The sequence below is a fragment of the Schistocerca gregaria genome, chromosome 7 (genome assembly GCF_023897955.1).
Source record: "Schistocerca gregaria isolate iqSchGreg1 chromosome 7, iqSchGreg1.2, whole genome shotgun sequence".
NCBI lineage: Eukaryota > Metazoa > Arthropoda > Insecta > Orthoptera > Acrididae > Schistocerca > Schistocerca gregaria.
This window is the reverse complement of record NC_064926.1, coordinates 481,322,243-481,334,813: the sequence shown is the minus strand read 5'-3', so window position 1 is coordinate 481,334,813 and position 12,571 is coordinate 481,322,243. Positions and strand designations below refer to the sequence as shown.

Below are 12,571 nucleotides of genomic sequence, written 5' to 3'. Positions count from 1 at the left end.
GAGATCCAATGACTGTTAGCATATTATGGAATCGATGGGTTCAGAAGGGTAATACGGAACGCCGTGCTGGATCCCAACGGCCTCGTATCATTAGCAGTCGAGATGACAGGCATCTTATCCGCATGGCTGTAACGGATTGTGCAGCCACGTCTCGATCCCTGAGTCAACAGATGGGGACGTTTGCAAGACAACAACCATCTGCACGAACAGTTCGACGACGTTTGCAGCAGCATGGATTATGAGCTCGGCGGCCATGGCTGTGGTTACCCTTGACGCTGCATCACAGAGAGGAGCGCCTGCTATGGTGTACTCAACGACGAACGTGGGTGCACGAATGGCACGTCATTTTTTCGGATGAATCCAGGTTCTGTTTACAGGATCGTGATGGTCACATCCGTGTTTGGTGATATCGCGGTGAACGCACATTGGAAGCGTGTATTCGTCATCGCCATACTGGCGTATCACCCGGCGTGACGGTATGGGGCACCATTGGTTACACGTCTTGGTCACCTCTTGTTCGCATTGACGGCAAACAGTGGACGTTACATTTCAGATGTGTTACGACCCGTGGCTCTACCCTTCATTCGATCCCTGCAAAACCCTACATTTCAGCAGGAAAATGCACGACCGCATGTTGCAGGTCCTGTACGGGCCTTTCTGGATACAGAAACTGTTCGACTGCTGCTCTGGCCAGCACATTCTCCAGATCTCTCACCAATTGAAAACGTCTAGTCAATGGTAGCCGAACAACTGGCTCGTCACAATACGCCAGTCACTACTCTTGATGAACTGTGGTATCGTGTTGAAGCTGCATGGACAGCTGTATCTGAACAGGCCATCCAAGCTCTGTTTGACTCATTGTCCAGGCGTATCAAGGCCGTTATTCCGTTATTACGGACAGAGGTGCTTGTTCTGGGTACTGATGTCTCAGGATTTATGCACCCAAATAGCGTGAAAATGTAATCACATGTCAGTTCTAGTATAATATATTTGTCCAATGAATACCCGTTTATCATCTGCATTTCATCTTGGTGTAGCAATTTTAATGGCCAGTAGTGTAATTTCACCCCAGTTAGATGAAGTGGCAAACTCCTTTGAATAACTTGAAACATATAAAGAGACTTTTTGCTTCCTGTGCTTTAGATATGACTTAAACCACTCATATGCTGTTCCATTTATACCATAGAATTTTAATTTCTCTAACATAATGTCGTGGTTCACACAATTAAATGCTTTGGATAAGTCACAGAATATTCCTACTGGTGGCATTTTACTATTTAAAGACTCTATTATGGGGACAGTGAAATTAGCATTTGGCTCATTATATACATCTTCCCAGTTTACATTTCCTAAACTTTCTCTGAAGTGATTTATAGATACCGGTTTGAGCACCCTCACACTTTTACTTACTGGTTTCTGAAGTGTACGCCCTGTTAGGTTTTGTAAGTTAATGAGTTGTGCATCATGGTCAGATAATCCATTTACCTCAGGGAAAACATGTGTTTGTTCTACGTGGTACAGGCGCAACATCCACAGATGGTCCTAGTGAGCTTTTACACTAGCAACTTTGTATCTCAGTCGCCTGCTTATGGCAAGTGCCTACACTGCAGCATCCCCGGTATATTATTCCTGAATATTTAGTAGTACACAATGAAACATTACTCAAAAAACACAGAGTAGGGGTTAATAATTTTAAAAAAGGTGACTGCTAGTGAGTAATACTAATCTCTCACAAATTTTCTGAGTTCATCATCCGACATGGTTCGACTATTGGGCCTCTAATGCTCTTCCCTGATGTTAATGATCTACCATTTAATTTGAATCAGGAAGTAGAATTAGTCAATTTTGCAGATGATACAGGCATTGTTGTGAAGCCGAACATAGAAGCATCGATAGTGAAAATAGTGAACGATTGCTTGATGAAAGTTACTAATTGGTTTTGCTGAAATGAGTTGCCTTTGAACTTTGAAGAACGCAGCTCATTCACGTTAAAGGTATCCACGTTTTGCCAATATGTTACGTCAGCAATAAATTTAAAAAAAATGAAAAATTACCGATTTTGGTGGTACAAAATCATTAACTGATGTCCTGCGGGATAATATTCTGTGGTAGCTCCTGATTTAATCAAAACAATATTCATTACACGAAGAAAGTAGTCACAATTATTTGTGGGTTTCGCGTTCGTAAATCTTGCACCCATCTCTCTAAGCATCTGGAAATGTTAACTATAGCTTTACAATACTTTTATTCACTTATGAAATTCTTTATGAACAATCCAGCTGAGTTCCAGCATAGCAGAGATACTCACCAGTACAACAATAGAAGAAAAATTATCCACATTAGCCTCGTGATGACTGGTTGTAGTGTGATGTCCTTAGGTTGGTTAGGTTTAAGTAGTGCTAAGTTCTAGGGGACTGATGACCATAGATGTTAAGTCCCATAGTGCTCAGAGACATTTGAACCATTTTTTTTTTTTTTTTTTTTTTGGATCCGCATTACCATTTAGAGAACTACTGTAGCACGGAATGGGGTGAGATATGCAGCTGTTAAACTCTTTGACAATCTGACGTAGCAAAGTGTTTTCAAGGAATACCATCTGATCAACAGTATCCGAACACCCCCATCTAATTAGTAATTGACGGCTATATGTCATGAGAGGTGGATCCGCCAGTATAAAAGGAGACGGGAACTACTGTATAGTCAGGAGAGAAGCAAGAACAATGGGTGGAAAGGGAAACTTCAGTGGCTTCGAATGTGGACATGTCATTGGATGGCTTCTGAGTAACAAATTTATCACGGACATTTCAACCTTTCTAAAGCTGCCGAAGCTGTTGGTGATTTGACTGGGATAGATAATAGAAATAGTTAGGTACAACACTATAATGTAAAAAAAGAAACTTGTTTCCTGTGCGCATTTCTTGTGCATTTGACACGTTCCACATCATAACGGTTTTTCCGTGCTATTAATCAGTGGAACACGGAACTAACTAACTAACTAACTAACTATCCATGTTGCTTGTTAGAGCCGAAATGCGGAAGTGTAACCACAGTCACAATAAGACAGGCGGATCTCATGTACTGACCATCGAGTATTGCAGAGAGTGGCGGCAAAAAAAGTCATGAAATCAGCAGAAGAAATAGCTCGTGAGTTCCACAATGATATCTACAGTTACAAACGGCGAGCACCTCATCATAAGCCAGACGTTTCTGTAATTAATTCCAAGCGGTGCTTGAAGAAGTTGTCTAAAGAAAAACTACAATGGACTGTGGATGAAAAGTAGTTCCAGACCACAATGTCCAACGTCACTACCTACTCTGATTTTGGCTCTTGAGGAAGACTGGGTTACCATTCCTCCGCAGACTGAAAGTGCTGCCATCAGAGATCAAGCCAGCATAAAGGCGAAGTGTTGTCACTCCCCATGTTAATGCCCACTAACTGGCCTCAAGTACTTTTTATCGGATAGTGCAGGTTAACTTCCGATATTGGTAGACACCTCCACAGTCCCCCCGCATCTACGCTTGCTCAGTCTTCAGCACATCCAAGATTTCAGAACTGTATATTCGGTACAGTCAGTTGATCATTGATTCCCGACGTGGTTGGCTGCTGTTTTACATGCAGGCACGTGACGCGTACCCACCACGAGTAATCGATTTTTACCAGAGAGTAGCTCCTGTAAAACGCACTTTAGACCATAGATGAGATAGACAGCACATGAGTTCCAATGCGGGAACCTACATCTCGATTGGCTGACGGTTACAGGAGTCTAAGGAAGTAAACGTTAATTTCCCTTCATTATGGTAGTTACAGCGAAGGTTCAGATGGTTCAAATGGCTCTAAGCACTATGGGACTTAACATCTGAGATCATCAGTCCCCTAGACATAGAACTACTTAAACCTAACTAACCCTCTTGACATCACACACACCCATGCCCGAGGCAGTATTCGAACCTGCGACCGTAGCAGCAGCGCGGTTCCGGACTGAAGCACCGAGAACCGCTCGGCCATAGCGGCCGGCTACAGTGAAAATTTTTTGATTATGATGATGAACTCTTGAGCAGCAGGTAATTACACGGGAAGATATGTGAAATGATTCACTCGGTACGTAAAGCACCTTTAAAGTACTAAAAAATTTGCTAGCACGTTTTACGAGATCATGTAATTCAACTGTAGGCTGAAACAACGCAGCGATACCATTTCCAACCGGATACGACTGGTCTTACGTTTAAGAATAAATAATTGTATATGAAAATCGCGAATTTTTTGATAAAGATAATTGTATATCGGTTTCATAAATGAACAAGACGAAACTTTTTATATTTTCCGTCAGTTTTACCCGTCCATCATATGGACTTTCTGACTTCTTTTTGCGTGTTCACCGATATTGTTAATACGTTTCCCTCTGTAGAAAAGGAAGAATTTTCACGCAAACAACCACACTTAACTATGTAGTGAAATCTTTTCGGCTGACAATTTCAACAGTTGGCCTTTGGTGTCGGAAGTAAACTGAAGCCAGATGATATGCTAACAGTTTTTAATTTTCCTCCGCATTTTTCACTTATAGGAACTAAAGATAGGCTTCATTTCATAGCAATGTGCAAGACACCTGGTCAGTATCGGAAAATGCTGTAAATTCGACTAAATACTTAGGGATTACAATTACAAATAACCTAAATTGGAACGATCACATAGTTAATATTGTAGGAACAGCAAACCAAAGAGTGTGATTCATTGGCAGAACACTTAGAAGGTGCAACAGGTCTACTAAAGAGACTGTTTACACCACGCTTGTCCGTCCTATTCTGGAGTATTACTGTGCGGTGTGGGATACGCGTCAGGTGGGTCTGACTGATGACATCGAAAAAATACAAAGAAGGGCAGCTCGTTTTGTATTATCGCGAAATAGGGGAGATAGTGTCAGAGACATGATACTTGAATTGGAGTGGCAATCATTAAAACAAAGGCGTTTTTCGTTGCGACGGGATCTTCTCATGAAATTTCAATCACCCGTTTTCTCCTCCGATTGCGAAATCATTCTGTTGGCACCCACCTACATAGGGAGAAATGATCATGACGACAAAATAAGAGAAATCAGGACTCGCACAGAAAAATTTTAGTGCTCATTTTCCCGCGTGCTGTTCGAGACTGGAACGGTAGAGACAGCACTAAGGTGGTTCATTGAACCCTCTGCCTGACACTTTCTTGTGAATAGCGGACTTATCACGTAGATGTAGATTTAGATCTCATAAAAAGACATATGTGATGATACAGGACAAAACGGACCCTACACCAAAATTAGAAATCAAGTACGGAATGAGTAGAGAGAAATTTGAATACCTAGGGGAATGGGTAACATAAATTGAGTTTTCGACTAGGCATTACAAGAAAGTGGGGAAAAGAGAAACGACATACTAATGACGTAAAAAGTTTATAACAAAATGTCGATCTCACTCAACGCATAGGCATCACAAATCCGTGATAGAACTAGAAAGTCTGTATGTCATTGACTGTATTCTGTTGAACAGTAAACGTCTGCTAAATGTCTAGGAAATAAGGGAAAGAAAATTCCGATGAGGTCCAAGGGTCTTATGAAAACGCATAAGTATACGAATAAGGAACTAAACGAGAAAATTGTAAACCTTCAACAACCTGGGCTTTTGTGGGCACGTAAAAAAGAATGATATTGCAGAGAACTGCTAAGAGAATCTTGGAATTGGTGTAGAAACAGGAAAACTCAGTTTAACTGGCTGAAAGAAGCAAAGGGGCATATAGGAGAAATCAACGTCACATCAGAGTCAGTAAACAACGGAATAGCACACAGGAATACATTCAAATGAGTCAAAGAAATAAAGGGATCGATAGACCGAAAGTGTTCGAAGAATACGCAAACTATTTGTGCAGCCACTCAGAAAAAATGAACAACTGCTGGACTGAATGCAAGAAGAAATACGAGAGATGACTGGTAATTAACGTAATGGATAACTAACTTGAGCAAAATCATTTAAAAATATATTATCGTAGTACATTACAACCATAATGGAACAGAACATAAAATATTTTGTTGTCGTTTTCAACGTTTTCACCATCTCCAGAATGAGATTTTCACTCTGCAGTGGAGTGTGCGCTGATATGAAACTTTCCTGGCAGATTGAAACTGTGTGCCGGACCGAGACTCGAACTCGGGAACTTTGCCTTTTGCGGGCAAGTGCTCCACTATCTGAGCTACCCAAGCACGGCTCAGGCCCCTTCCTCACAGCTTTACTTCTGCCAGTATCTCGTCTCCTACCTTCAAAACTTAACAGAAGCTCTACTGCTCAGATGGTAGAGCACTTGCCCGCCAAAGGCAAAGGTCCCGAGTTCGAGTCTCGGTCCGACACACAGTTTTAATCTGCCAGGAATGTTTCGTTTTCACCATCTGATCGCCTCAAAATATAAACACCACTCAGAAAAATTGAACACTTGCTGGACTGAACGCTAGAAGAAATACGAGAAATGACTGGTACTTAACATAATGGATAGCTGACTTGAACAAAATCATTTAAAAATGCAGTATCGTGGTACATTACAATCATAATGGACCAGCACAGAAAATATTTTGAAACTAGTTGTTTTCAACGTTTTTCCCATCTGATCGCCTCAAAATACAAACACTATTGTACATGTTAATACAGCACTAAAAGTCAGATCCAGATATTTGTTGTTTCAAGGCCAACGGGAAGTCCTTGCGTCTAATTACGCCTTCAACGACATCGTTACTCCAGTAGTAGTTCCCTAAGGCAGACAGCACATTTCTGAATGCCAGCAAGATGCACAAGTGTGTACTTACCGCTCGGGTGTCCATATCGCGCAGCAGAGCGAAGCACCCGAAAGAAAATTGTATCGCGCTCGGAGGTACGGCAGCTATATAGTCCACCCCTCGCCGCTACACTTTCACCCCAATGCGGACGTGTATTGGGGGCGGCGGCCTATAGCGTGCTAGGCGACACATCCCAGGAGCCTTTCACTCTCGTCAACGATCGAGATTTCAAACTAAGTCACGACATCAGTTCTTGCAGATTATTTCCCTAAATCGCTCCAGGCAAACGTCGGGATGGTTCCCTTGTAAGAGCACGGCGGATTCCTTCCCCGTCTTTGACAGAATCCAAGTTTGTGATCCGTCTATAATGACCTCGATGTCGAGGGTACGTTAAACCCACTCTCCTTTCCTTCTTGGCAACTTAGTTACTCTTTATCCTGATATTAATGACAGGAACGATTGCGGGTAGATTTGCGCTGTATGAAAGTAAATAAACCACCTAGTAAAGGATGGAACGGCTGGCAGAAACCGATCTGGTGACGATCAGTTTGGAGAAATGTAGATGCGTGCGAAGCACAGTGCGTTTCCGGACTTTTTTGTTTGAACAAATTTCCTGCCTGTATAAAGTAGGTGCGTCAAATTCTAATAAATATTCTCTTCCAGTTGGTTATCCTGCTTCATGCTGTACAGGAAAACCAGTAATAAAACATATTCAGTAATAATACATACGTTAAGAAATCAAGGAATAACTTGTACTAAATGGAGCCGTGCTTTTTTTGTTGTTGCTGTTGTTTTCCGTCCGAAGACTGGTTTGGTGCGGCTCTCCACCCTACTTTATCCTGTACAAGCATCAGCATCTCCAAATAACTACTGCAACCTACATCATTTCATCCTTTTGAACCTGTTTGGTGTCTTCATGTGTTGGTCTCCTACTCTACACACTATCCTATTTCCATTATTTTTGCGACCACAACTGTTGAGGGGTGTGCTGGTGCATTGTCGTGATGGAAAATCACTTTTTTGCGGTCCAATCGCCGGCGTTTTTCTTGCAGCTCGGTATTCAAATGGCCCAATAACGATGAATAATATGCAACTGTAATAGTTTTACCCTTTTCCAGATAGTCGATGAGGATTATGCCTTGCGAATCCCAAAAGACAGTCGCCATAACCTTTCTGGCCGAAGGAAAGGTCTTCGCCTTTTTTGGTGCAGATTGTCCCATGGTAACCCATTGTTTAGATTGTTCTTTGGTCTCAGGAGTATAATAATGTATCCATGTTTCATCCACAGTGACGAAACGAAGCTTAAAGTCCTGCAGATTCTTCCTGAACAGCTGCAAACCATCCTTGCAGCAATCGCAGAACCCATCTTGCAGATAGCTTTCTCATGTACAAATGTTTATGCAAAATATTATGTACCCATTTATTCGAGATGCCCACAGCACTAGCAATTTCACGCACCTTAACTCTTCTGTCATCCATCATCGTACCACGGATTTTATCAATGATTTCTGGAGTTGTAACCTCCACAGGGCGTCCACAATGTTCAGTATCACTTGTGCCCATACGACCACTCCGAAAATTTTGAAACCACTTATAAACTGTTCTAATCGAAGATAGTCACCGTAATGTTTATCAAACTTCTCTGTAGTCTCCTGAGGCGTTTTGCCTTTCATAAACCAATGTTTAATCACCACACGAAATTCAATTTCGTCCATTTTTTGAAACTCACTTGACTTCCTTGATTCACATTAATGCCAAACACAAAGAAATAGATCAATATCGCTGAAACTTGGTGTGCATTCTTTCCAAAGATGCTACTAACTAAACATAACCTCGCTACACGCCGGTGGTGCCATCTCTCGGACTGTGCACGGACTTTTCAAACGCCTTTCGTACATTGTCTCTATCAATAACTTTTCTAGATAAGAACCCAAATACGTAGCATACTATAAACTGTCTGAGAAATTCTGCCGTTACTCATTTTTTAAAACCTTTCTTTGATGTGATAAATGACTCAACGATTGAAGGAACGTAAGAAGAACGCAGTATGTGCATATAACGTTAACACATTCGCAGTTTATTTCTTAATGTATATATGTGTACCTTGGAAACTGGCAGGTCACGTATTCAACTAGAAGAGAAGGGGGAATTTAATATCGACGTAATGAGTTGCATAATATTTTTCAGCTGCCACTGAACCAAATTCTGCCACTTGCCTTACCTGCGACTGAGCTTATGTGATGGTTTCCTTTAACTTCCCTATAAACTGTTACACTCAGTTATTTGTACGAGTCGACTGATCTAACGGTTTACCGGAGAATATCACCAAACAGCCGTACGTTTTGAAAGCTTATTTTATTTTGACAACCAGTTTCGGCACTTCAGTACGCTATCTTCAGGCACCATATGCACTTCATGTGCACGAAAAAGCTGATCCTCCTTGGTACACAAAACGGGTCAGAACACTGTCGCAGAAACAACGTAACAAACATGCCAAGCCGGCCGCTGTGGCCCGAGCGTTTCTAGGCGCTTCAGTCTGGAACCGCGCTGCTGCTAAGGTCGCAGGTTCGAATCCTGCCTCGGGCATGGATGTGTGTGATGTCCTTGGGTTAGTTGGGTTTAAGTAGTTCTAAAACTCTAGGGGACTGATGACCTCAGATGTTGAGTCCCTTAGTGCTTAGAGCCAAAACATGCCAAATGTAAACAGACGCAAAATCCCCAAGATTGGCGATCTCGAAATTTAGGGCTGACTTCAATGCGAGATGCATATAACAGTTTTCACAACGAAACTTTGTCTCGAAACCTGGCAAAAAATACAAAGACATTCTGATCGTACGTGAAGTATGTTAGCGGCAAGAAACAATCTAGGCCTTCTCTGCGCGAAAGCAATGGAGATATTATCGAAGACAGTGCTGCCAAAGCAGAGTTACTAAATGCAGCCTTCCGAAATGCCTTCACAAAAGAAGACGGCGTAAATATTCCAGAATTCGAATCAAGAACAGCTGCCAACATGAGTAACGTAGAAGTAAATATCCTCGGAGTAGTGAAACAACTTAAATCACTTAATAAAAGCAAGTCCTCTGGTCCAGACTGTATACCAGTTAGGTTCCTGCTGATGCAATAGCTCCATCCCTAACAATCAAATATATACAACAGTTCGCTCGACGAAAGATCCGTATCCAAAGGCTGGAAAGTTACACAGGCACACCAATATTCACGAAAGGTACGAGGAGTGATCCACTTAATAACAGGCCCATATCATTAACGTCGATATGCAGCAGGATTTTGAAACATATGTTGTGTTCTAACATTATGAATTATTTCGAGGAAAAGGATTTATTGACACAAAGTCAACATCGGTTTAGAAAACATCGTTCTCACGAAAATCAACTAACTGTTTCTGCACATGGAGTACTGAGAGCTATTGACAAAGGATTTCAGATCGATTCCGTATTTCTGCATTTCCGGAAGGCTTTTGGCACTGTACCACACAAGCGGCTTGTAATGAAATTGCGTGCTTATGGAATATCGTCTGTTATGTGACTGGATTTGTGATTTCCTGTGAGAGATGTCACAGTTCGTACTAATTGATGGAAAGTCATCAAGTGAAACAGAAGCGATTTCTGGCGTTCCCCAAAGTAGTATTATAGGCCCTTTGCCGTTCCTTATCTATGTAAACGATTTGGGAGACAATCTGAGCAGCCCTCTTAGGTTGTTTGCAGATGACGCTGTCGTTTATCGACTAATAAATACATCAGAAGATCAAAACAAATTGCAAAACGATGTAGAAAAGATTTCTGAATGGTGCGAAAATTGGCAGTTGACCCTGAATAAGTAAAAGTGTAAGGTCATCCACATGAGTGCTAAATGGAATTCGTTAAACTTCGGTTACACTATAAATCAGTCAAATCTAAAGGCCTTAAATTCAACTAAATACCTAGGAATTACAATTACGAACAACTTAAATTGGAAGGAACACATAGAAAATGTTGTGGGGAAGGCTAACCAATGACTGCGTTTTATTGGCAGGACACAGGAAATGTGACAGATCTACTAAGGAGACTGCCTACATTACGCTTGTCCGTCCTCTTTTAGAATACTGGTGCGCGGTGTGGGATACTTACCAGATAGGACTGACGGAGTACATCGAAAAAACTGAAAGAAGGACAGCACATTTTGTATTATCGTTAAATATGGGAAAGAATGTCATTGAAATGATACAGAATTTGGGCTGGACATCATTAAAAGAAAGGCGCTTTCCGTTGCGACGGAATCTTCTCGCGAAATTCCAATCATCAAATTTCTCCTCCGAATGCCAAAATATTTTGTTGACATCGACCTACATAGGGAGAAACTGTCACCATTATAAAACATGGGAAATCAGAACTCGCACGGAACGCCGTAGCTATTCGTTTTTTCCGCGTGCTATACGAGACTGGACTAATAGAGAATTGTGAAGGTGGTTAGATGAACCCTCTACCAGGCACTTAAATGTGATTTGCAGAGTATCCACGTAGATGCAGATGTAGATGAATAGACATTCATGTGTATCGATGTTGACGTACTGAAGCCATCAGTATCTGGATACCGTGAATTCGTTATTCGAGTGCTGCGTTCGAAGACTTGACAAGGGCTGAGAAAGACGCTTTCTGGTACTGCAGATGTGCTCAGTTGTTGTCAAGTCTTCGAAAGCAGCACTCGAGTAACGAATTCACGGTATCCAGATACTGACGGCTCCAGTATGTCAACATACACTCCTGGAAATTGAAATAAGAACACCATGAATTCATTGTCCCAGGAAGGGGAAACTTTATTGACACATTCCTGGGGTCAGATACATCACATGATCACACTGACAGAACCACAGGCATATAGACACAGGCAACAGAGCATCCAAAATGTCGGCACTAGTACAGTGTATATCCACCTTTCACAGCAATGCAGGCTGCTATTCTCCCATGGAGACGATCGTAGAGATGCTGGATGTAGTCCTGTGGAACGGCTTGCCATGCCATTTCCACCTGGCGCCTCAGTTGGACCAGCGTTCGTGCTGGACGTGCAGACCGCGTGAGACGACGCTTCATCCAGTCACAAACATGCTCAATGGGGGACAGATCCGGAGATCTTGCTGGCCAGGGTAGTTGACTTACACCTTCTAGAGCACGTTGGGTGGCACGGGATACATGCGGACGTGCATTGTCCTGCTGGAACAGCAAGTTCCCTTGCCGGTCTAGGAATGGTAGAACGATGGGTTCGATGACAGTTTGGATGTACCGTGCACTATTCAGTGTCCCCTCGACGATCACCAGAGGTGTACGGCCATTGTAGGAGATCGCTCCCCACACCATGATGCCGGGTGTTGGCCCTGTGTTCCTCGGTCGTATGCAGTCCTGATTGTGGCGCTCACCTGCACGGCGCCAAACACGCATACGACCATCATTGGCACCAAGGCAGAAGCGACTCTCATCGTTCAAGACGACACGTCTCCATTCGTCCCTCCATTCACGCCTGTCGCGACACCACTGGAGGCGGGCTGCACGATGTTGGGGCGTGAGCGGAAGACGGCCTAACGGTGTGCGGGACCGTAGCCCAGCCTCATGGAGACGGTTGCGAATGGTACTCGCCGATACCCCAGGAGCAACAGTGTCCCTAATTTGCTGGGAAGTGGCGGTGCGGTCCCCTACGGCACTGCGTAGCATCCTACGGTCTTGGCGTGCATCCGTGCGTCGCTTTGGTCCGGTCCCAGGTCGACGGGCACGTGCACCTTCCGCCGACCA

The 12,571-nt window shown here is 42.9% G+C and overlaps 1 protein-coding gene across 1 annotated transcript in view; it reads right to left on the bottom strand.

The window, feature by feature from the left end:
* The window catches only part of LOC126281900 (proline-rich protein 12-like), a 53,610-nt gene extending 46,729 nt beyond the window's left edge, over window positions 1-6,881 (bottom strand). Inside the window, exon 1 of the mRNA XM_049981223.1 lies at window positions 6,825-6,881. Within this exon, the coding sequence (XP_049837180.1) occupies window positions 6,825-6,839 (15 nt within the window). The 5' untranslated portion in view covers window positions 6,840-6,881. The remainder of the gene's footprint in view (window positions 1-6,824) is intronic.
* Window positions 6,882-12,571: the final 5,690 nt, after the last annotated feature.